Source organism: Leptonychotes weddellii, chromosome 9, assembly GCF_054177405.1.
Source record: "Leptonychotes weddellii isolate Sample4059 chromosome 9, ASM5417740v2, whole genome shotgun sequence".
NCBI lineage: Eukaryota > Metazoa > Chordata > Mammalia > Carnivora > Phocidae > Leptonychotes > Leptonychotes weddellii.
The window spans coordinates 99414977-99440518 of record NC_138377.1 but is presented as its reverse complement, the minus strand read 5'-3'; the positions used below and the strand labels follow the sequence as shown (position 1 = coordinate 99440518).

The 25542-nt window shown below is 47.6% G+C and overlaps 1 protein-coding gene across 3 annotated transcripts; it reads left to right on the top strand.

Moving 5' to 3' along the window:
• Nucleotides 1-862: 862 nt before the first annotated feature.
• Nucleotides 863-23810, top strand: HEXA (hexosaminidase subunit alpha). Of its 3 annotated transcripts, none has more exons than XM_081831366.1 (14): nucleotides 863-1161; nucleotides 13370-13462; nucleotides 14380-14445; nucleotides 16086-16132; nucleotides 16649-16759; nucleotides 17877-17978; nucleotides 18443-18575; nucleotides 19191-19371; nucleotides 20356-20442; nucleotides 20715-20787; nucleotides 21537-21720; nucleotides 21933-22023; nucleotides 22428-22532; nucleotides 23567-23810. In XM_081831366.1, exons 1-14 carry the CDS (start codon nucleotides 909-911, stop codon nucleotides 23628-23630), a joined length of 1590 nt encoding a protein of 529 aa, XP_081687492.1. In that variant the 5' UTR covers nucleotides 863-908; the 3' UTR covers nucleotides 23631-23810. The 3 variants fall into 3 exon arrangements, with proteins under 3 accessions (XP_081687492.1, XP_081687493.1, XP_081687494.1); XM_081831367.1 differs by lacking the exon at nucleotides 863-1161 and adding an exon at nucleotides 8069-8102; XM_081831368.1 differs by lacking the exons at nucleotides 863-1161; nucleotides 13370-13462; nucleotides 14380-14445; nucleotides 16086-16132; nucleotides 16649-16759 and adding an exon at nucleotides 9265-9269.
• The last annotated feature ends 1732 nt before the right edge of the window (nucleotides 23811-25542 follow it).

Sequence of the window (25542 nt, the reverse complement as noted above, 5' to 3'; positions counted from 1 at the left end):
TTGGGATGATTTTCACTTGTCCAGCCCACGGAATAAAGTGCTGACTCTGGGGCTTGCTATGTAAGCCCCTGAAGGGGCCTGTCTTATTTCCGGGTATTCTCCATCTTGCACCCAAAGTCTAAGCAATGTCTTAATGCTCGCAGTAAGTATATACCCCAGTTCGTGTAGTTTTGTTTTGGGGGAAGGGACTCGGGGGGCACTGAGGAAGAGATTATCAACCATCGAGGAAAGGGCCCACACCCGAGGCAGGAAATGGGATGCCTCCAGCTAGCTGAAAGTACAGACTTTTTCCCAGCCATAAATACATCTCATTCCTTTTTTTTTTTTTTCAAAGATTTTATTTATTTATTTGAGAGAGAGAGAGAGAGCATGAGAGGGGGGAGGGTCAGAGGGAGAAGCAGACTCTCTGCCAAGCAGGGAGCCCGATGCGGGACTCGATCCCGGGAGTCCAGGATCATGACCTGAGCAGTCACTTAACCAACTGAGCCACCCAGGCGCCCAATACATCTCATTCTTGTGATCTTGTGATCTCTCCCTAGAAGAACCAGTCCGTCAGACTACCCGATTCCAGCCCCTTCCGCCCCACAGCGTTTCCCGTTAAAACCACCAGTGGTTTGCATCCTCCCATCTTCCCGCTTCTGAAGTTCCCCGAGCCCGGGCCGTCCTCTAGCTCGTTCGCCCTTCAGGCTGGGGGAAATGTCCGTTCCCGCTCGCCCCCGCCGCCCGCCGCCCGCCGCCCGCCGCCCGCCGCCCGGCGCTCGCACGGCTGCGTGTGCTTCTCGGTCTCGGCGCCTGGAGGGGCCCGGAGCCGGCCGGTCACGTGGCACGCCGGTAGTCACGCGGGCGCCGCTCAGCTGACCGGGGGCTCACGTGGCCCCGGCGGCCGTGAGCGAGGAGAGCGGCGGGCCATGGCGGGCTCGGGGCTCTGGTTTCCGCTGCTGCTGGCGGCAGCGCTCGGCGGCCGGGCCACGGCCCTTTGGCCCTGGCCCCAGTACATCCAAACCTCCGAGTCCCACTACGCCATCTTCCCGCACAACTTCCAGTTCCGGTACCACGTCAGTTCGGCCGCGCAGCCGGGCTGCTCCGTCCTCGACGAGGCCTTCCAGCGCTACCGCGACCTCCTCTTCACCTCCCGCTCTTGGCAACCTCCTGAACCCACAAGTGAGTCGGACCTGCCCTGCCTCGTTTCCGGCTCCGAGAGAGCCTGCCCGGGGGCGCCTCCCCAAACCTCCCGAGACGCCCTTCTTTTGGCTTCTGCCCAACCCTGTCGTCTAGTCACAACCCTCTGGTCTCCACTTCCTCCTGCGCCCTTTCTCCAGCTGTTATCTCAGACCCCCCCACGTTTAGTCCCCAGCTCCATTCTCTGCTTCACTGAGCTGACTTCTGGAGCCAGGATTTCTCTGGAATCCTGCCCCCCGGGCTCTGTTTCACCAAGAATGCCTGCTACGGGACTGCAGTTCAATCAGGATGTCAAACTGCTGAAAATACTGGGCCAGGAGACATCGAAGGTGATCCGTCTGACCGTGTTCAAGTGTCTAGGGTCCCAGTGAGGCTGTGACCGGGGCTGGGTAGAGGACATCAGAGCTGACACCAAAGATTGGCAAGATAAGACACTAGAAATGACTTGACCTATGCAGAATTACATGAAAAGTGTCTGACACATGGCATGTCCAGTAAATGTTTAAACTGTGAGAGAAATCGGAGAACACTTCCATAGGGAAATGAATTTTGAGTAACCACTTAAAGTGGGGTGGTGGATATAATTGGCCAGGACTGAAAGAGTATTCCAGGGAGGAACCCTGGAATTGATAAGGTGTATCAACAAGAGGGTTAGCCAGTTGGATTAGGAGTTCTCTCCCACCTTTGTGGAGTCACTGACAATGAGGACAGCTGAAGAGAGGAGGTTGGATCTGTGGAGGTGATAAAGTTTTTTTTTTTTTTTTAATGTTTTTTATTTATTCATGAGAGTCAGAGAGAGAGAGAGAGATAGAGGCAGAGGCAGAGGGAGAAGCAGGCTCCCCGCCCAGCAGGGAGCCCAACATGGGACTCGATCCCAGGACCCCGGGAAAATGACCCACGCCGAAGGCAGACGCTCAACCATCTGAGCCACCCAGGCGCCCGAGGTGATAAAGTTTTATGTGTGAAGGATTTTCTGTGATCTGCCTCAAGGTTTATGGATCTATATAATCCACCATCATAGAGAAATGGATTTGCTTTTCTTCTCAATTCCTGGCTAGAGTGAAGAAGACCCATTACTGTGTCAACCTCTCTCTTTCATTTCCTTTGCTTCTGTTTTAAGCTTTTGTTATTGCTTAAGCTTCCTTAGCGTTGCACTCAGCCCTGAATCTAGACAATAGTGGTGTGCTATTGATGTCCACTTCTTGAAGGTGATTGGGCTTGGGTATGGTGTAGAGCTTTTTCCTTTGGAAGTGTACGCTCGGATGCAGGAAGTTTGGGTGCTTATCACCTTGGGTATCAGTAAGCAGCCTCCCCTTCTTTTGCAAAGCTTTGGGAGCAAGGGAGATGGTTTACCAGGTACACTATATCCTAGCTGAAAAGTTTAACTGTTGTCTTATTTGACCTTGTCCTGGTAGTAACTAGTACTGAGATCCCACGTTAATGGCTTTGGTCTTTGGACTAGAGCCACAGTCCTAGTTTGAGGTAAATTCAGAGCTCTAAGCTCATGTCCCTTTTATATTATTGGAGTTTCAGCCTGTTTGCCATACAGGGTGTCATCACACAGTAGTGGAGCTTTTGGGCTCCTCTGAGAAGCTCATGAAAAGCCCTCAGAGAAGCCGTTCTGATGGTGTGGTTACCCCACAGGACACCCCAACTCTGGGCTCCTCCAGCCGAGTGGCAAAACTGACTTCTTAAGAAAAAGGAAGTAGAAGGTGGAAGGAAACTAGCATTTATTGAGTGTCTGGCACTTGCTTTATATTATGCCCTTTCATCTTTTTAATAGCTCTATGAGGTTGGTGTTATCCCCATCCTTCAGAACTGAGACTCACAAAGGCTAAGTAACATGTGCAGGGTTTCACAGCTAATAGTGGTGGAGCAGAAATTCCAGTCAGGTCTGTTTGTCTACAAAGATTTTGCAATCTTGGGGCGGTCTACTACTCACAAATATTTTCACCAAGTATTATACCGATTAGTGATTTGGAAAACTATTTTTTTTTTTTAAGATTTTATTTATTTGAGAGAGAGAGAATGAGAGACAGAGAGCATGAGAGAAAGGAGGGTCAGAGGGAGAAGCAGACTCCTTGCTGAGCAGGGAGGCCGATGGGGGACTTGATCCCGGGACTCCAGGATCATGACCTGAGCCGAAGGCAGTCGCTTAACCAACTGAGCCACCCAGGCGCCCCAGATTTGGAAAACTATTGGCCTTTGGTAGGAGTAAGCCCTGATCATACTTTAGTGTTAATTACCTCAGATAGTAACTTCTAACATCTAATTGCTTAATCATTAGCACTCAAGTTATGAATGTTTTGATCCCGGGCCCATCATTATCAGATTCCAGTAGTGTTTCTGGCCAGCTTCCTTCTTTCCTTCCATCCTTAGTACAAGTAGTATTTACTAAGCAACTATAATTTGTCATTAGCACTTGTCCAAGAATATTAATTGAACTGTCCTTGTCCTTAAAGAATTTAGAGTCTCTGGAAGTGGGAATACAGTAAAGTATCAGTAAAGTGATTTTTGCTGGTAAGTACAAGGTACTTTGGGAACATCTGACCCACGTGTGTGTGTTGGGGTGTAGGAGAGGGTACCTTTTGAGAAGCCTTCCATAAAGAGCTGTCCAATCATATTTGAAAGTACGAGTTGGTGGAATAGGTAGTAATTCACATGGAAAGAACTGCATGTGGGAAGAGCCTTCAGGAAAGAAGCCTTCATGTCATATATTTAAGAAACTCAGTGTCACTGTGGTTGAAGCACACAGATCTAGGGTGGTTCAGCAGGTTAGTTATACAGTACAGAAGCTTGAGAGAATGAGTTGGAATACCTCCAGGGGACAAGAAGGTCCAAAAGGTGACCATGGGAGGGTGTTAAGGTGTTGTTGGATAACTGCTAAGCTAGAATGTGGGTTAGTTCTTCCTCTTGAGTGTTGAAATCACCTAGGATGAAAGCCAACCTTGGAATGGAGAGGAAGACTGGAGACCAGGACCCAAAGTCTTGGGTAGTAAAGAGGTGACCAGGATGTTGCAGTGTTGGTGACAAGGAGAGGCTCGAGATTTTACAACTGAATATCATGAGCCACAGAAAAGAGGTGCTTTTTTCACTTGATGGTAGAGACTAGTTGTCCTGGAAGCAGCTGAAAAGGAGCTGCCTCTCAGAGCAGGTTGTAGGGGAAATAATATTCCTGGGGAGAGCCAGTCTTCAGTTAAGGAGGATGTAGAAGAGACTGAGGATGTTGGTAGTTCAATAACAGGATTCCAGAGGCTTGTGGGGGTGGGTGATATGTAGTCCAGGTGGCTTGGTGGAGGACAAGAAACAACATTTATAGGAATGGGAGTGTGGGTCCAGAACAGAAATGAGCAGAGGCGTCTATATACTGGACGCTTGACAAAAGATGATAGCGGTATGACATGGTAGGTCCTCCCAACTATAAGACTGCCATGAAAATAAGCTCCGGAGACAAACAAGAGTTCACATACATGGGAGAATTTAATATATGGTCAAGGAAACATTTCTAATCAAAAGTGCAAAGATGTTTAGTCAATAAATATGTAAGGATGACTGGTTATCCATTTGGGAAAAAATAAAATTAAATCTATATCTCATATCAAACACAAAAGTAAATTCCAGGTGGTTAAAGATCTAAAGATAAAAGCCATGCCATAAAACTATTAGAAGTATAGGAAACTGTTTATATGGTCCCAGAGGCAGAGGTGGCCTTTCTAAGCAGGCGGATAAAAGAAACCATAAAGGAAAAGATGAACAAATTTGACTACATAAAAACCAAAGCAAGAGGACCATAAGATTAAAAAATAAGGACACAGGGCGCCTGGGTGGCTCAGTCGTTAAGTATCTGCCTTCGGCTCAGGTCATGATCCCCGGGTCCTGGGATCAAGTCCCACATCGGGCTCCCTGCTCGGCAGGAAGCCTGCTTCTCCCTCTCCCACTCCCCCTGCTTGTGTTCCTGCTCTCGCTATCTCTCTCTCTGTCAAATAAATAAATAAAATCTTTTAAAAAAAAAAAGGACACAATGGGGGAACTATTTGCAGTCTTTTTTTTTTTTTTTTTTAAGATTTTATTTATTTGACAGAGCACAAGCAGAGAGAGAGAGAGAGAGAGAGAGAAGCAGGCTCCCTGTTGAGCAAGGAGCCCGATGTGGGACTCGATCCCAGGACCCTGGGATCATGACCCGGGCCGAAGGCAGCCGCTTAACCAACTGAGCCACCCAGGCGTCCCTTTTATTTTTTTTTTTTAAAGATTTTATTTATTTGACAGCACAAGCAGAGGGAGAGAGAGCGAGAGAAACTATTTGCAGTCTTAAAAGACAGGTTAAAATCTAAAAAGAGCTCTGTAAATCAAGAAAAAAACTTTTAAAACGTGCAAAGAGTATGGCCAGTAAAGGGGTACCTGGGTGGCTCAGTCGGTTGAGCGTCTGGTTCTTGATTTCGGCTCAGATCAGGATCTCATGGTCATGAGATTGAGCCCAGAGTCGCTCTGCGCTGGGCGTTGAGCCTGCTTAAGATTCTCTCTCTCTCTCCTTCTCCCTCTGACCCTCCCCACCCTGCTCACTCCCTTTCTCTTTCAAAAAGAAAAAAAAATACACACACATACACACACACATACATATATGGCCAGTAAATGCGACTGATTTTCAAATTCAGTCATTATATTTAAAAAACAGATTAAAACAGTGGTATATTTCTTTAACAGGCTGGCATAGTTGAAAAAGAATTGAGATAGTCTAGTTTTGGAAGGATGTGGAGGGATGGGCTCATGTATGTTGGTTCAGATATAAATCAGTTTTATACTTTTGTTCAAATATAACAATTTGGAAGAGTAATTTGGCAGTGTCAAAACCAAAAATTTTCATATCTTTGGCCTAACATTTCTACCTCTAGTAATTTTCCTACAGAAATCTCTCAACCAATGCTTTAAATATATATATATACACATATATCTGAATGTTTACTAGAGCATTGCTTATAATATCAGAAACTTAGAAGCATTCTATAATGTCCACAAAGAGAAGTTAGGACTTGCCACTTTTTAAAGTATATTTCAAAAATTGAATTCTATTTAGCATTTATAAGTAAAGATACAGATCTATATATATATATATATTTTTAAAGATTTTATTTATTTATTTGAGAGAGAGAGAATGAGAGACAGAGAGCATGAGAGGGAGGAGGGTCAGAGGGAGAAGCAGACTCCCCGCCGAGCAGGGAGCCCGATGCGGGACTCGATCCTGGGACTCCAGGATCATGACCCGAGCCGAAGGCAGTCGCTTAACCAACTGAGCCACCCAGGCGCCCCCAGATCTATATATATTGACATTAAAAGATCTGCAAATCATTTGGTAAGTGGAGAAAAAGTTACAAACTATTATATATTAGGATCTCATTTTTGCTTTAAAAATAATAAATCTGTGTATTTAGAAAAAAAAAATTGAAAGACTGTGCAAAATGTTAACCTAAGTTATCTTTTGGGGTCCAGAATTACAGGGAGGTACTCTCTTGTGGGTGGGGAGAGAGGAAGAGAACAGATTAAGTTTTAAAAGTAGGGGAAAACAAGAAAACTTTTAACTACAACATTTACAAAGAAGGTAGAAGGGAGAACATTCAGAATTCATTTATGGACTGAATAGATTGCACTTCTGAATGGATATTAGTAGTCTCTAGAGGGTGAAAAGTCTTGGGACTCATAGGAGGAGGCACTATGGTCCAGACTGAATACAGCAGCACTGTGGCGGGGCTCCAGGCTCAGGGGCAGTTGGGTTCTCAGACTCCTACTTTACTGGGATAAGAGGTTTGACAGGGGCGGCCTTGCCTCTTCCCCTAGCCACAACAATGTACTTTTGCATTGGCTGCTTTTCCCCTGTTGGTAGCCTGGCAAACACCATCTCAGGGTTCAAAGTTCTGCTCAGAAATCCTCTCCAAGGTGAAGCATCCCTTCCTTTCTGGAGGTAGCTATAATATCCACCCTTAACCCTAATCACACTGCTTTGTAATTGTTGTTTGTATTTGTCTCTCCTACTAGACTGTGAGCTTCTCAAGGGCAAGGACTGGGCTTGTTTTTATTTTGAACTGCCCCAGCACCTAGCACAGTTCCAGATGTACAGTAAATGCTCAATATATCCTGGTTGGAATGAAGAAATGAGTGGTAAATGAATGATTTCTAGGGCTTTCATTAGACTGAATATGGGGAGAGAAAGCCTGGATATGACAGACATAAAGGTGGGAGGGGGAGGGGAACAATGTGGACATGGAGAATCGACAGGGCACCAGCCTAGGAGAATACCAGGACACAGCAGGGCAGGATACACCTGAAAGAGTAGGAAGGTGCCTAGGCTGGGTTGACTTTCCTAGTGTCCACTCCAGAAGCCAAACCAATGCCACTTTATAACCAAAACGAATGTTTTCTCCATGCTGCTAAAATCCTGTGAATTAAACACATTGGTATGATGGAAATATTTTGGTTCATGGAGGAGCAGGTTGGGTGCAAGGAGAAGCTATTGTGCACTGAGGTAAAGACATATTTTCTGGGTACCCTGATGCAGGAATGAGCGCTCCCTTCCAGAGAGTAGAAAGACCTGAATCTTTGGATTATTGGAGCCACGGTTCTTCAAAGCAGTGTCTGAAAAGGCACTTTCTGTATGCCTGGGGGTCTTCTTATCATTCCCCACCCTAATCCCAGGACTTCACAAATACTAGGTTTGGGCGTATAAAAGTAATCTCTCCATTAACTACTTGCCATTTATGCCTGCTTATCATGTAGCACAATCATTATGCATACATAGCATTAAATGTGCATTTTTTAATTCTAGCATCATTCATTTTTTCAGCAAACATTTATTGAATGACTGCCGTGTGTCAGGCACTGGAAATACAAAGGCCCTGAGATTGGCCCCTGCTGTTGAGGAACTTACAGCCTCGGTGAGGAGATAGACAAATAAACAGCATATATTAAGATAAGTGTTATGAAAAAATGTATGTATACATTGTTTCATGATCTACTAGGAAGGTCTCTTAGGAGAGGGTGGGGGAATGACAGAAAAGTTTTATAAAAGGAAGAATCAGCTAATTCGTAATTAGGTGAGATGTGGAGGCAATGCAAAGTTTGCTTCACTTGGAGGAAGCAACATGTGCAAAGGAAGTATGGAGAAAATGTGGCATTTTCAGGATCCTGTAAAGAGTTCATTGTGTTACCGTGAGAATTCCTGCACAGGAGCAGAGAAAAGATCTTCATATTAACAGCTCACAGAGGATGGTAGATTGAAATGGGGTATATATGGAGGCAGAACAACTGGGGGATTTTTTTCAGTCATTCAGGTGGGAATTTACCAGAGGCTGAATTAAGGCATTGACTCCGTGAGGGTGGGAGGGTGGTAAAGATGTTGAGATAAGGATTTTGTTATAACTAGACTTACTTGGTTGGGTCTTTCTTTTTTAGTGTTGTAATCTCAGTGCTTAGCACAGTGTTTGACACATAGTAGGCCATCGGTAAATATTATGGGGGCATGAATTTTTAATCTACTCAGAAAGATGAGAGAAGGAAGAGGTTTCTGGTCTGGATAAATCAATAGATGGTACTGTTATCAAACTGAGAGAGAAGATCAGCCAGGAATGAAGAGTTAGTTCAACTTAGTATTTAAGATCAGCCAGGAATGAAGAGTTAGTTCAACTTAGTATTTAAGATTTGAAGGGCTTTTAAGCTATTTGAGTGTAGGCCTATGAGTCTAGAGTCCCAGAAAAAAAGTTGGCATGGAAAGGTAGATTTGTGAATCATCAACCAACTGTGGGGTGGATGACATTGTCCAAGTAGAGTGTAAGTGAAGAGAAAAAGAGAAGCCTAGAGACTTTGGGGAACAAAAACATGTAGGGGCTGGCGAAGGAAGGGGAGAATGAGGAAGCATATTCAAGGAGCTTGAAGGAAAACCAAGAGAGAGACGTGTCCCCTAAGCTAAGGGCGTTTAGTTTCATGAACATTAGGGATGTCTGATGCTGCCAGGAGGTCCCCGAAGAAGTGAGTGGCCACCAAAATATTACCTCTGGGACAGCAGGGATTTTTGTCTGTTTTGATCACCGTGTCTGGACACTCTGTGTCCCCAGCACTTAGAACAGCCTGGCACATAGTAAGCACTCAGTAAATAACTGTTGAATGAATGAATGAAGAATGAATTGAAAAGGGTCCCTTGAATGTAGTTGTAGAACCAGAGGACCTTGGTGAAGGCATTTGCAGAGGAGTGGAGGAAAAGGAAGCCATGTTATAGTGGACTAAGGAGTAGATAAGGATGTCAGAAGTGGCTACCAAGAGAGGACTAAGGTTGGCCAACTCCATGAGCACCTGTGTCTGGGCACTAAGCCCTTTACATGCACTGACTCATTTAATCTTCCCAACAGCCCAGTGAGGTAGTTACCAATCACGATCCCCATTTTTTGGGTTAGGAGACTGCAGCACAGAGGGAAAATAACTTGCCCAGGGTCCCACAGCTAGAAAGTGTCGGAACTAAGATTTGAACCCAGGTCTGTATGGCTTTGAAGTTCAGCACCTAACTGCTTAGGCTGCATTTTCTCTGGAGTTTCTTTGGGACCAGAAGACAAAAGAAAGAATCTGTTGGGAGATGACATGGAGTTGAAACCAGGAAGACTTGCAAATATTTGAATGCTAATGGGAAAGGATTAGTAGAAAGAAATAATTGGAAGATTTGGGGGAAAAGGGAAATCATTTATACAAAAGGAGGCTGAGGAGAGATCCAGAGCACAGGTGAAAGGAAACCCCTTCCACCAGGATAGGAGGCAAAGATAAAAACCAGGCGTATGTTGCAGGTGTTTTTGTCAGGGAGGAGAGGGGAAGTAGAGATGGATGGGTGTGCTCTTTTGATTGTCTACTGAGAGTAAGGGTGGTGGTGATCGAGTTACAGACTTGAAGAAAGTGGCTCAAATTTGAAATAGCTCTTGCGGAGAATAGAAGAAAGCAATGGTGGAGACGGGAGATGTTCAGGGCAGCAGCATCAAGGGCCCAGCCAAGATGAGAGACCATGATTTTACAGCAGCCCAATCCTGCTGTTACATGATTTTCTCTCTTCCTTCCAGTAGGATGCAGTAGCCAGGGTAGGTGCACAGAAGGCAGATGTTAATTGATCCACTGGGTGCAGCAAAAGAAAAGGACAGGTTGCTGAGAGCCCTGGCTAGGTTGTGTTTGAGGTGATGGATCAGCACACTTAGGCCAGCAGGGAGGGAAGTGAAGATGGGAGAGAACTGGGAACAGAAGAGTAATGGAAGGGTCATAGCACTGGCATCTGGAGAAAGTTCAACAGCAGGACTGTGGTAGAAAAAGTGTCTCAAGAGTTCCATGTCCAGAGCTGACCTGTCTGTGTAGGCTAAATGATGCTGAAAGGGGAGGGGTGCCAAAGGTAACTAGCTTTTTTGTTGTAAAGACTTCTGTACTGTTTGAATGATTTCCCCTTCCTAAATTTAGAAGGTGCAAACTTTTCAGTGAACCAGAGGAAAAGAGCAGGTGTACACGAAAGCAGGGGAATGGGGAAGCAATAGAGATAGGAAGTAATGGTCATGGACTGGGACCTTGGAGCATACTATCTGTGGAGTCACCAAGTATTACCTCTTTGGAGGAGTAGCCGGAATGCGGTCCTATCTTGCCATTGTTTGCAGGGGAGAAAATAGGAGTCCCAAGACTCGCTCAGCTTAGCAGCAGGAGAACCAGAACCAATCTTTCCTGATTTCCCAACTCAGTGCTCTGTTTGCCATGCTTCTTCCTGAGCACTTGAGGCTTCAGAATTTCCTGTTGTGCCAGCGGGCTCATTGTGAGTGTGCCATGCCATGCTTCCTACACCTCAGTTCTTCCCAGTGCAGAGCATGTGGGTGCGTGTGGAGGAAGCTGGCCTGTCCCCTGCCTATTTCCTGCTTGCTTCAAGGTAGCAGCTTGGAGGCAGAAAACCACAATGATGCTACGCTATTTACATCCTTTTAAATGACCCAGTGCCCCTCCTGTTTTGCCAGTTCTCACATTGCCACCTCCCCCAGACCTTCCCCCTCATGGCTTGTTTAAATAGCAGCCATGACTCTACCTCCTTTATCAGCCCAAACCCAAATGAGTCACTGAGAATGCTTAGGACAGGGATTCTTCACCATAAGATTAGAGGCAGGGGGTGGAGGGATGAGCCCTTAGTAAGGGCCATTGTTCTAGGGGAAAAAGTCCTTTCATTTTTATTTTCATCAGATCTTGTAAGGAGTCTACAACCCTCCCCCTGAAAAGACTCTGGATTTAGAGGACAGAGTGCAGGTGTGTTTTAGGAAAAAAAATATTAGCAACAACAGAAGTTAGAGTTTTTTTTAATGTTCCAGGCAATAGTTCAGATAAACCTGGTGTTTGTGCAGCCTCTAAATGTCATTAGGACCGTGACTGTGGCAGTTGCACAAGGATAGTTGTGATTTCTCCTCAGTTTCATAGGCTGAGGTCCAGGGAATTAACACTAAAGCTCAGGACTTTGCCCTCTTTTGGATGGCCATCTGGGTAGTATGCAGATGAGCTCTCCACATATTGATATTAGGGCTCTGTGATGTATGGGATTGGAGTGGGGGCAAGGTAGCAAGGGATGAGGGCATAGTTTAAGGAAGAATATTCTTTTATAGTTTTCTTCGCTCCTACCTCTCAGTTAAGTCCTCCTTGGTCTTGGGGGTTTGTAGAGATGGCCTGTCTGCTTGGGGAGCTTGGGAGGGCCCTACAGATTCTGCTTTGAGGGTAGTCTCTGCCCTGACAGTCTGTTTGTTCTCTGTTGTTGGAGATGAGTTTTCAGGGTTTAGAATGGAGTTGTGAGTTGGCCTGGCCCAGAGTATTAGGTATTAGTGTGGAATGCAGGATATTTTCAAGGAGGGGAAAGAATACATTTTGTTCTTGATGATAGAAAAGGGCGCCTTATTGCTTGCTTCTTGGCAAGCCCGAGAGTTGAGATGCGGCCATGTGGTAGTGCTCAGGAAGTTTGAGCAGGCTTTCTGGAAATGGCTCAAGGCTCTTGGGTTACTTCTGCCCTAGAGATGGATAACATTTGGGATCCAGTTTGGTTCTGAATTCTCTCTCCCTGCCTTTTCCCAGGCCATCCTATCCCTGACTTTGTGGTTCCATAGGAAGTCATGGTTGTTGTGGTGCCAGTGTGGATGCATGTGGTTCCAGAAAAGAATAGAAAGAAGGATCTCATTGAGGTCAGGCTTGGGGCAGTACAATCAGAACCACCTTGAAGGTCACAAAGAACCATTAGGTGGATGGGAAGGGATGATGCATTAGTATTTTGGCTTTGGCTCTGTATTTTTTTGGGGGGGTGGGGTACATCTGAAGAACTATGCTAGATGTTGGCTCATACTTGGTGGCTTTCCACTGTTGGGCAGAAGACTGCCTCAGACAGAGAGCCTGTTTGGGAAGAGGGAAGGAAGCAGGATGGGCTGGTAACCATGTACCTTTGCTGGGGTACCAGCTCGATGATCTCAGGCCTCCTTTGCGTAGGAGCTCCTCTGGTCATCTGCTTCATCTGCTTGCATCAGCTCCTGGGCTTTTACAAAGCTGGAAACCTTTTACCTGGAGCCCTCCAGAACAGTGCTCCTTCAAGCGAGAGTCTGCACTGAGAGGAGAGGTACACACACCGGAATGTGAAACTATTCCCTTCATCAAAAAAATGTGTTATGAAAAATGTTAGGACTAAACAGTGTGTTTATTCTGACATAATTGATTTACATTCTGGCATTGTATAAGCTTCCTATCTATCAGTACCTTTCCTTTCAACCAGTATTGCAGTTTGCAAGTCAGCAGCTAATCTGCAGACCACGCTTTGTTTGAGTAAAAATGCCCTCAAGCTGCCTCTAGTTTAAAAGCAGTTCTCAAAGTATTGGAATCGTGCTTACTGTACCAAACTAGAAGTATAGAGCCCTGGTTACAAAGAACTGCTGCCAGATCATTGATACGTGGGTCAGGGCAGGTTACTGGGGAGAGAGGGCAACACAACCAAAATGAGAAAGTTGAGCAGGTGATGAGGCATGCCTGTGCCAAGGGTAAATGCCCTCTCCTCCCTTGCCTCTTCCCACACACATGCAAGCAGAAGGGACTAGAGCTAGGGACCTTCCTGTAGGACCTTGATTTTGCCTGTTGCTTCTGGTGGCAGGTCAGCCACACTGAGTTTACTCTGTCCTTTCAGGAAAACAGCATGCACCGGAGAAGAATTCATTGGTTATCCTTGTGGTCACTCCTGGATGTAACCAGCTTCCTTCTTTGGAGTCGGTGGAAAACTGTAAGTACCACCCTGTCCCCTGTTGTAGAGAGCAAGCACTTGTCTGGGGCTGTAACTCTGGTTGGTCTGACCTAAGTTCCTGATGCTAGGCCTACAGCCCTCCAGGACTGTGGAGACCCCGGGTCATCAAGGGCTGAGAGCCACAGAAGGTGGATTTTTCATACGCACTCTAACCAGTGTCTGAAGGTTGGCTGTGGAACGTCACAGTGGCTTTTCACGGAGTCCCACAGGACACTTGCCTTCTGGACTGCATATAATTCTGTTGCCGTTTTAGGAGTTTGTACACTTTGCTGATTTTCTTTAAGAGACCCCACTCTGGGGAGAGAAGGAGTTTTTGGTCATAATGTTTTTGGATATAATGACTGAATAAAGTCAATTCATGAGTCCTGTGATGCCTCCTGTCTTCCCTAAGCAGCAGTATCGGGGAACTTCTCAATCTCCAAAATGAACATTCAAGTCTTGGCTTCCTCCTCACATTCTTGGATGAAGTAGCTAAATGAAGCCTGGAGACAAAGGGAAAGGAGGGTGATTACAAAGGCTTTGGGAACACTGTAACCTGGACACATCCTCCAAGCTTCCCTGTCCGCCTCATACTTTCAGCTAAGGGCTGGCAGGAACTCATGTTTCTGGAGGGGTAGACTGAACCACAAGGCAGGTGGTACTTTTCTTCTCTAGCCTGACCCTCCTTGTGCATTATCTTCTAGGGCCCACAGAGCCTCTGGGAGACCACCCTCCCACTCTGACCCAAGCCTAGCTGACCTGCAGCTGCTCTGCTCTGGGGATGTCTCCTCTTTGAAAGGAAAAAAAAAAAATGTGATCTTACTGTTGTTTTGTAATCCAAGGATTTACACAGGACGTGTGATCTGTAATCTGAGAGTAGAAGTCCTTAACCAATGGAGTCACTCCTGTCGTTTCAGACACCCTGACCATAAATGATGATCATTGTTTCCTCCTCTCTGAGACTGTCTGGGGAGCTCTCCGAGGTAACATGGGGACTGATGCTGGGAGAGAAAGAGAGGGATGAAGTGGGAAGGTTGGCATTGGTGGGTTGGGAGGACAAGACTGGGGGTCCAGCACGTATCCTCAGTGTAGGAAGCTTTCTTTATGGAGACCGATTGGAGTGTTTCCCCATCTCCCTGAAGGGCGTGTTCTCCTTACAGCTGTCTCTGGAAGTTGGCAGGTGTCAGCCCGTGTGGTGGTGGCAGCAGCTCTCCTGGGCAGGTGCTCTGGGGAAGCAGTGAGAGACCCTGCAGGCTGACGTTGCGGGTGCCAGCAGGGAACAGGCTGCTTGGGACTCTGCCACAAACACTGCCTGTTCAGCTCTCACAAAACACACGTAATTGGAAAGGTTCTTTAAAAAGGAAAACTTGATCACAAGAAATAGATAAATGTCAAAAAGAAGTAAATAGTATAAGTCATGTAGAACTATAGTATTTCAGGAGAAAATTGGAACTTTACTAGCTAACATGTGATGGGCCTCTGCCCTTCCTCTTGCTTTACTGAAAAGGTATTTGGTCCTTAGATATAGACTTAGCCAAATACCTCTGCTACTTTTGCAAAGCCCCTGCTGGTGAATGAGGAGGGAAATTCTCACAGAATTTCAGACCTTGTTTTGGTTCATCTTTGTTCCCTTACCCCTCCTCTCCTCCTCTCCTGTGTTTGGGAGAAACAGGGAGCTGACTCCCTTCTCTGCTCTCTCTATACCTTTTGTGCAGGTGCTGTGATTAGTCAGGTTGGGGCAGGGGGAAATCTGGGACTCCAGAATTCTGGGTGTCAGAATCAAAATAGAAAGAAGCCAAAGCAGTGTAAGAGCAGTCTGCCTCGAAGTAGGTGCCAAGTGACCGCTAAGACCTCAGATTCTTTCATGCTGAAATTTTGGGACTCTGGAAATCCTTCTGCTGCGTTTTCAGAAGAGGGGCTCCAGTTGTCGAGAACATACAACACTCTGGACTCAGCCTGCCTGCCCTTGGGCCTTGCTAGAATCTAGGAGTTTGTGTCCAGTGGACTGGGGCAGTCCTTCTAGGGCTGTTGCTGCCTACCATATCTCAGCTCTCTATAGCTAGTTCCCTTCTCAAGAGGAAAGGTAGATGATTCTTTGTCTTTGCGGTCCAGCTGTGGACCCAAGCTCCTTGGAAACTTCAGCTTATAACTACTTTTTCACAATTCAGTCTTGGATCATAGAAGGGGCAGTAGATTGAGGACCCCTTTTTCTCAGTTCCCTTAGCTCCTGATCAGTATTAATTTGGAAAGCCTTAATCCATGTGAGCTGGTTTGTCCCTGCCTCTGTACTCATAAGCAGACATCTTGGCCTGTCTTAATACTCTTGTGAGTTCAAGGCTTAGGAAATATGGATAAGAGGTATGTGGATTTTGAGGGTTAGTGTGTTCCTAGGAGAGGCCCTAAAGTCCCTTACACTGCCACCTCCCAAAATAAAATGCAGAGTAAAAACAGATGCTGGCTTCCTAGTATCCCCTTTGCATCTGTGTTGAGACTCATCAAGCCCATACTATATCCACTTTTACCATGTGCCCAGGCATTCTCCTCTGTCACGTTGGGAACCTTCCAAATGGGTGCATCTCTTTTCCCACATCCCTAAGCCTTTACTGTCTCTACTTCCCCATAGGTCTGGAGACTTTTAGCCAGCTTGTTTGGCGATCTCCTGAGGGCACGGTGAGTGGGGGTCCTCTGAAAGGGTTCCTTTTATACCTCTGGGGATTTGCTCCGAATGTTGAGAATCCTGGGAATAACTTACTTTGTCTTAGACAGAGTCCTGGTGGCTCATGATGGCCCCAACAAGAGTTAGAAGGAGACATGAGTGGAAACCGGTTTGGTAGATTTGGCCTGTTTGTAATCACTGTAATTTAGTTCCCCTGAGTCATTATTTAGTAATGACCTTGAGACCACACTGCTTTGAAGAAAATAAACAGATTAACAGTGAAAATCCAGAATGTGTAGGCTGAGTAGTGTGTGGGACAGTTATATCTGGCTAGCATGGGACCATTACCCTCTGACAGGAGCCTGCTTATGGTCGCCTAAGTTGAGATGTGGGGCATTTGGGGAGATAGTTGCTCTGCAGAACAGTCATAGATTGGCTTTTGAAGGATCAGGAGACTTTTCCTCATTCCCCTCCACCCCCATGGTGAGTTCCCTTTGAATCTTGATATGTTCAATGTTTGGTCCACACAGTTCTTTATCAACAAGACCGAGATTGAAGACTTTCCCCGCTTCTCTCACCGGGGCTTGTTGTTGGATACGTCTCGCCATTACCTGCCACTGACTAGCATCCTGGACACTCTGGTACCCAGGCCTTAAGGCCATCTTTGCCCTTAGTGTTTGGGGTGATGGGGCAAGGGGTAGACCAGTTGCCATATTCCTAAAGAGTTGCAGAGGGAATGTATGTAACTTCATGAGCTCCTAGGGAAAATGGAAAAGATGACCCGCTCTGAGACAAAAAAGAAAAAAAAAGGAGTGATTTAAATCTACCCCACTGGCTGCTCTGGATCAATGTCCAGGTTATCTCCAGGAATACAGAAGGTGGTCTGGGGAATTGGCTTCTTTGATCAAGCCGAGCTTATTTTAGCTTAGTTACGGACAAGGTCATAGGAAAGAGATGTTCAAAAGCCATAGCTTAGGATGTTCCTAACTATCTTTTTTTTTTTTTTTTTTAAAGATTTTATTTATTTATTTGAGAGAGAGAGAGAACACATGAGAGGGGATAGGGTCAGAGGGCAAAGCAGACTCCCTGCCGAGCAGGGAGCCCGATGTGGGACTCGATCTAGGGACTCCAGGATCATGACCTGAGCCGAAGGCAGTCGCTTAACCAACTGAGCCACCCAGGCGCCCTGTTCCTAACTATCTTAAGTTTGATGGGCAGTCTTATCTTACAGTTGCTGATCCAACTCATGTGTCTACCTTTTCCTTCACTCCTCTTCTGGAACCAAAGGAGGGGACACATCCATCAGTCTTGGCTTCTGAGATTTATGGGTTATGGCGCTACTAAATTCAACAATAGACTTCACAGTTTGGATAAATGTTAGTCAGACAACCCAGAACAAATGGCAGTAAGACCTATTAGTCTTCAGGGCATGGTGGTGCTTTTGGAAAACCAGGGTACCACATAGTTGTGGCTGTCCTCTCAGTGTGGCTAAAAAAGAGGAGGTAATGCCTCTGTCAGACATCTTTGGATGTGCCCTGGGAGAAGAAGAAATGTGCTAGGTCTTCCTTCCCTCTATGGTAAGGCATTCCCTGATGGGAAGATTTGATAGATAGACCCTATAAACATTGATCAGGAAGCTGGTGCAGATTGAGCCTGGTGGGGTATGTGGAGCAGCCTACCAGTCTGCCTACCTTCCCAAGTTTGAGGCCGAAACTGGAGAAGCTCTGATGGGTTCACAGTGTGTGCTCTCATCTACAGGACGTCATGGCATACAATAAATTCAATGTGTTCCACTGGCATCTGGTCGATGACTCTTCTTTCCCATATGACAGCTTCACTTTTCCAGAGCTCACCAGAAAGGTACATCTTAATTTCTCCAAGAGCAAGTTTGTGGTTTGATGTCTGAGCCTGGGCTGTGGCCCTGCTGGCAAGGACACTGGCTCTCATCCTCACCAGCCAGTTTGAGGGACACACTGACTTAGGGGAAGGGCACTGGATTTGGACCAGGAGACCTAAGTTTGAGTCCAAACTTGGCCATTAATTTTCTCTGACAGATAATCTCTCCTAGTCTCATTTTCTTTTTGTTTGTTTATATTCTGCTACCTGCCTACCTGTTGTCTCACTGGCATTATGACACTCAGGTAAAGCAATAGATGTGCTAGCTTATGGGAAATTATGATAACGATCCTTGGAGATAGTCCCTGATACCAAAGAGCTGTGGGTAGATTTCCTGATATGCAGTGAGTCCTGGAGGCATTTTGAGAATCTTCTACTCTGCTAGCCTTCAGATAAGGACGTTGTTAAGGGTGTCTTGTGCCTTTCAGGGGTCCTACAATCCTGCCACCCATATCTACACAGCACAGGATGTGAGGGAGGTGATTGAATATGCACGGCTTCGGGGTATCCGTGTGTTGGTAGAGTTTGACACTCCTGGCCACACTCTGTCCTGGGGACCAGGTAAGAATAAAGTCAGATAGAAAGAGTCTACTGATCCCCCTCGGTGGGGCTTCAGGGCATTGACTCTTGGATGCAGCATGCCCCGGCCTTGGTCCCTGGAAGAATGTTTTCCATCAGCTCCTTCCACCTGGGACTTGAGGTAGGCAGAACTTACTTTGGACAAAGGAGGCCACTGCTTACTATTAAACTATGGGCAGATTCTTCTCAGATGTTCTTGTCTTAATGATGCTCTTGCAAGTTTTGCCCTAGAGTGGAAGAAAGGTCTTGCCAGTTTGGCTGGATCAGGCAGTCTCTCTCTGCTGCCTAAAGGCAGTATGAGGAGAGCGGCCTTTGGGAACAAAGGTGAGCCCTGCTGTGTGTCAAGGCTAGAGTGTGTGTGTTGATAGCCGTCTGGCGGTAACCCATCTCTGTCTATGATTGTGGATATACTTATTTCTTTGTGACTAAAAGCTCATGATCACCAGCGTCTGTGAGTGCCTGATGGTCCCTACCTATGTACATGTAATGTTTATGAACATGATTATCTTACTTTGTGCAGCTTAATGTCCTTAAGTATATGACAGTGTGGGGGTCTATGTATTTGTGACACTTGTGTGGGATTCTCTGTCGGCTTAGGTGTCCCTGGATTATTGACTCCTTGCTACTCTGGGTCTCATCCCTCTGGCACCTTCGGACCAGTGAATCCCATTCTCAACAGTACTTATGAATTCATGAGCACATTTTTTCTGGAGGTCAGCTCTGTCTTCCCGGATTTTTATCTTCACCTTGGAGGAGATGAGGTTGATTTCACCTGCTGGTATGATCCCTTTGATCTTCCCATCCCTGCCTGATGAATTGCTCACTCAGAGTAGAGGTTAGCTCCTAAGACGCTACCTACCTTAGGTGCTCCTCAGGGGCTAACCTCTGAGAACAATCTGTCTCCGTCCAGATGGCTCAGGCCTTGGGCCTTTCCTCTCTCCACCTACATCAGGGCCCTCCCTGATTTTGGCAAGGCTGTGAATGTGAAACTGTCCCTTTTTCCTGTCATATTCTTGATATACTTAGGGAAGAACCAGGTCTCGGAACAGAATTGTCTTGGGAAAGTCCATGATAGAGAAAAATAATCCCCGCCTTTGTAAAATAGTCTGGTTGAAGGGTCAAGACACAGATGAATTTGACACTAATGTATGAAAGTGTCTAGTCAGTATTAAAGTGTAAGGTCCAAACCTTCAGATCTACTTTGCTCAAAAGAGGCTGATGGGCTTCTCTGAGAAGTGGACATTAGAGCTGGATCTGGGTGAAATAGGCTTTTCTGAGAAGTGGAGGAGGGGGGAAACATTCCAGGAAGAAATGTGAGCAAAATGTAGACGTTCTTGGGGGAGGGAGCTGCAGCAGGTAACAGCAACACTTAACATCCAGCTGGAATAAAGAATAAATGAGAAGAGCAGAATATGCCTGAGTGTGGGGGGTTAAACAGGGAAGCCAGAATCCAGTGTGCCAGAGCCCCAGACCAAGACCTCAGAGCCACATGCTGTAGACCAGACAGGTTAATACGTGTTCTTGTTGAGAGTTTAAATTGAAAGCTCTTGGGGTCGAAACTCCTCCTTGCTCAGCCTATGTCAGTGGCCCCCTTCACACAGCTTTGTTCAGCCACACCTGCCATATTTGGGGCCTCTGAGATCCGAAGTTGATTGGTTTTTCAAGTGAAAAAAGAAGTTGTGGGAGGCCAGGTGACTAATCCCCAAGCTTTGGACTTTGAGGATGTTGAAAGAATTAATCTTCATTTTCTCTTGGGATTCAGGAAGTCCAACCCAGATATCCAGGCCTTTATGAAGAAGCAAGGCTTTGGTAATGACTTCAAGGAGCTGGAGTCTTTCTACATACAGACGTGAGGAAGGAAAGAGGGTGGGCAGGGTTTCTTGGGGTTACCTTCTGTGCAGTCCTCCCTTTCCATACCAGGGCCAGGCCCTGCTTGACCACTCTCTAGGCCCTTGGAGGGGTACTTTGTCCTATCTTTTCAACTTTGGAGTAGTCCGTTCCCAACTGGGGAAGACACTGCTCAATCAGGAACGAGTCCCTAGGCAGCCTCAATCCCTTGAGCACCGGCACCAACAGCCTAGAACCTATTTGAGCTGAGCAGACCCTTTCTTTACTCTCCAGGCTGCTGAACATCGTCTCTGCCTATGGCAAGGGCTATGTGGTGTGGCAGGAGGTGTTTGATAATAAAGTAAAGGTGAGCCAGGGGCAGAGAGAGAAGGAGCCACCTACAGTGCTTCCCTCTGGTCTCTCAGCCCTTCTCTGCCTCTGCACAGACTGGTCCTCCCTGGGTTTGGATTAGGCTTTAATATTCAGAGCACTGAGGGGCCATCTCTCCTTTCCCCTCCAGAAAGGTCACAGAGGTCTAAGCCCTGGGTGTGAGTGTCAGAATATCTGTCTCTCTTCCCTCACCACAAACTGATCAAGAGTTATTTCTGCTGCCAGGTTACTTAGGATTCCTGAGACTGGCATGCTGGGTTGGCTTTTCCTTTCTGAGTCATAGACTAGGGTCTTCCAGGTTTGGGAGCAGGGCTACTTTCTCCTTCACTGTTGATCAGTTAGGTCCCAGCCTCTTGCCAAATGCAGGGGCTCTGCAGGAACCTTGTCTCATCCTCAGAAACATCTGGAGATTCTTGGACATGGTAGCTCTTGATGAGTCTCCCTTGCTTGTCTCCCACTGCTTGTCTCCCTTAGCTCACAGCCAGTGTTACTGTCTCATTCCGGACAAGGAGGCTGCAGAAGGACTGGGGGTGGAAGCAGCAGGGAGGACTCCTAGGGCCTACAGAGTCCTTGGCTTCTGTTCTGTGCTAGGCGCCCAGGGGTTAGGAGTCACAGAGAAATGCTTAGCTGCTTGAGAGCAGAGTGGGCACATATCCCTTGGCCTGGGTTGTTTGTATCAGCATGTGGGCCAGAAATCTCAGCTATGTGCCATTAATTTTCTGACAGGTTCGGCCAGATACAATCATTCAGGTATGGCGAGAAGAGGAGCCAGTACGTTATATGAAGGAGATGGAGCTGATCACTGGAGCTGGCTTCCGCGCCCTGCTCTCTGCCCCCTGGTACCTGAATCATATAACTTATGGCCCTGACTGGAGACAGATCTACATGGTGGAGCCCCTGGAATTTAAAGGTGAAAGCAGGGAGCTCTCCTTGCTGACCAGAGGAGGCTGGGCTGGTGCACAGAGCGGGAGACAGGAGGGTCTGGGCTAGACCTTTCAGGTGAGATGAGATATGAGCTCTCTGGAGAGGGGCCTACATTAGGAAGGTGGTTGGGGGGAAACCCTAGGGTTACCACCTCCTCCCCTCACCAGCAGCGGCCTGTTGGTCCTTGTTTCCCCTTAGGTAGCCCTCAGCAGAAGGCTCTCGTGATTGGTGGAGAGGCCTGTATGTGGGGGGAGTACGTGGACAGCACCAATCTGGCCCCCAGACTCTGGTAAGGGCTTCCTGAGGATGTGGGTGGTTGAGCTTGTGGGCACGGGTTCTTCCTTATAGACTCGCTCCTGTCTAGTCGCCCCCAGACAAGTGCCCTCCTTCCAGGCCTGAGAGAGAAGGAGCTGTACATTTTGAGAGCACCTGCTGCTACTGTCAATAACAGTTCATGATCCCTTTACAACTTACTCTGGTTCCATATCTCTGGGAGAGGATGGGAATGGGATCATGATCCACCTCTTAATGAAGTTGGAGCTGAGCCCTAGAAGTCCCCAGGAGCCCCCCAGCCAGGTTGTCGCTCTGAATGACCTTGGCCCTGAGTGCAGGGTGCCTAAATAAGAGGCAGCAGCCTGTGAGTGTCCGGCTCCCTTGAAGGGAGCCAACCTGGTGCGTGACCCTTCCCTCTAGGCCCAGGGCAGGGGCTGTTGCTGAGAGGCTGTGGAGCAACAAGTTGGTGACTAGCCTGGACTTTGCCTTTAAACGTTTGACACAATTCCGCTGTGAGCTCCTAAGGTAAGCAAGCAGGCCGTGTTGGGGCCTTCCCACAGTGGGTGGGCGGATTGAGGACTTACAGGAACAACAATAGCGAATGCTGACAGAGGCTTACTTTGTGGCAAGCACTGTGCTGAGCCCTTTATGGGCATTATTTCATTGAATCTTAACCATAACTCTGGAACGTAGGCAGTTTTATCCTCCCTTTAGAGATAGGCAGCTGAGGCACAGAGAAGTTAATGTAAAGCCCCAAATCACTCAGAACCAGAATTTGATCCAAGCCAACTTCAAAGTCTATGCTCTTAGCCATGGCCATGCTTTTATGGGCTCTCCTGGCGCCCCGTGCCACTGTTGGGGATGGGCCTGCATAAGGTGGTCATTTCCCTGATTTATTCATCGACTAAGTCTTGAGGACCTGGAGGACGCAGCCTAGTGCAGGGCTGAGAGCCAGCCGTGGCAAGGTCTAGGCCTCAACTGTGGGTAATTCACCGGGCGACTGAGCTAGTTCCCTACCATCTCTACGTACCTTGCTCGTTTGAATAATAAAGAAGGCATGCCCAGGGGTCCCCTATGGAGACTGGTCACATCCTGGAACTTGTGAGGCTAAACGGGATTTCATGTCCACACCCCGTGCGTGAACAGGACAGCACGTTGGTCCCCCGCCGCCACTGCATTTACAGCATTTGAGCCATTTTAGGGGGGCTCGGTGGGCCAAGAGCACTAGGCACCCCTAGGCATCAGCTCTTTTCTGAAGGTGCTGCGTTATTTGGAACTCGGGTACAGAGGCGGGTTAGAAAGAGGTGTCCCCCCAAATTCCCGGATGTCCCTGTGGGGCGCCTGTTCAGAATGCAGGTTCTTGCCAACACGTGAGCCCAGGCCAAGTAAGAATCTCTGGAAATGCGATCCCTGAGTAATTCTGGTATACAGTGGCAGTTCAAGATGCACTGGGGGAGGGGAAGGGGAGACTGCTGGTTGTGGTAGAGGTGTTGCGGGGGCCTTGGACTGCCCCTGTCTCAGTGGCTCATCTCGCCCTGTTTCTTCATGTCCTCTTGCAGGCGAGGTGTCCAGGCCCAGCCCCTCAGTGTAGGCTACTGTGAACAGGAGTTTGAACAAACCTGAGCAAGCAGCCCCAGGCACTGAGGAGGGTGCTGGCCCTAGGAGATTGGGAGTGGGGCCAGGCTTCCACTGCATCCCGGCCGGGGGACGGAGCCCCTTGCCCACGTGCCCCTGTGCACGGAGAGAAGGGGGCCAGTGTTGGCACTAGCATCCAATAAAGAGTGATGTGGCATTTTTCCATAATGAACATGGATTACCTGTGTAAGAGAAATGTGACTGGCCCTGGGGTAGGGAGCTGCCTGCCCTGGCCTTCTGCTCCCGGGAGCGACAGGGCGCAGCAGCCCAGCCAGGCTGGGATCAGTGTCGACCCCTGGAGGAATCTCAAAAGTTGACAGCTGGGAATGAAACCCTGCGCAGCCTCTGAGCTGTGTGACGCCTCTCCCACCCCCCGACACTTAGTCTAACCACATACCCCCATGCTCAGTCTGCTCACTTCCCTTCCCTCCAAGTGCAGAGGTCACTTAGGCCTCCAAGGCTTCTGTGTATGGAAGAAGGCATTAGAGTAGCCCCAGGAAGTTCCGGGGAGTGGCAAGGGCTCCAGACCCAACCTAGTTACAGAGCAGCCCTCCCCCATGCATACTCACACACTTCCTTCCCCTGGAGCTTTTCTTCTGCTTTGGGTTTCTTGTTAGTTCAGTTTCATGCAACCATTATTTTAATAATATTGAACATACATTGTGGTCTTGACCCTGTGTTAGGTGTTGCATTTGAAGGATTTGGTCCCAAGAGGCCCTGGTCCACTCCCCAATATGCCAGCAACTTCCACCCACCTCCTCCCATCCATTTGCAGCCCATTAGCATCTTCTCAAAGACTTGATGGCTCAGCCGAAGCCATGAGGGGACAGCCCCTGAGGGCCGGGAGGTGGGCAAGTGGCTCTGGTAGAGGGTCTTTGCACATGTGACCCGCTTTGCCTAGGAAGAAATGACTCACTGTTGGGCCAGACTGCCCCTTGGTGGTTTCGTGTTCAGAACCAATGATGCAGGGGCACCTGGGGGGCTCAGTCGTTAAGCGTCTGCCTTCGGCTCAGGTCATGATCCCAGGGTCCTGGGATCGAGCCCTGCATCGGGCTCCCTGCTCCGCGGGAAGCCTGCTTCTCCCTCTCCCACTCCCCCTGCTTGTGTTCCCTCTCTCGCTGTGTCTCTTTCTGTCAAATAAATAAATAAAATCTTAAAAAAAACAGCAGCAGCAGCAACGATGGCAGTCCAGAGGCTTGGCCAACAGTAGGCAGCAGCTGTTCTAGATGAGGATTTCTTTGACGATGATTTAATTCTTTTACCTGGTCCTGGGTTGCAAGGGCAATGGAGAAGTCTCAGACATTTCTTTCAGAAGGTTTCTAGTCTGGTGGACACACAAACTTGGGGAAGACAGGCTGAGAAGGGGTCTGAGTAGAATTTGGTCCGTAAACGACATCTTTCGGTCCCTTTATCACGCTCCCGTGGGGACCTGGTTGGAGGTATACCAGCCCTGCCTTCTTGTGCTGTTTTTACAGGGACAGGGTGGGCATCTTCTGTCTGCAGAATCCTCTTGGGGACAGGGTCTCCATACAGCCCAGGTTAGCCAAGCCCAGGGCTCTGGCCTGGAGAGATACAAGCTAAGCCTCTACCATCTGCACTGCCAAAGGAGCCCCCTTACCTGGGACCCTGAAATGCTGCTCACTTTAAGTGCCCCTGCTTCCTTCCTGATCATAACTGTTACTTTTTGAGATAATGTGAAGTAAAAAGATCAGATACTTAGGTTGTCTCAGTCAAGTCAAGGAAGAGGCCATGAAAACACTGTTGCAGCAGTTCATTTCTATGATTTCTTATTCCTATTATTATAAACATTTTCTGCAATGTTACTATTTTTACAATTAAAACAAACTCGTGTGGCCCAGTCAAGACTTTCACTTGTGGGATGTGCCGTTCCCCAACCTCC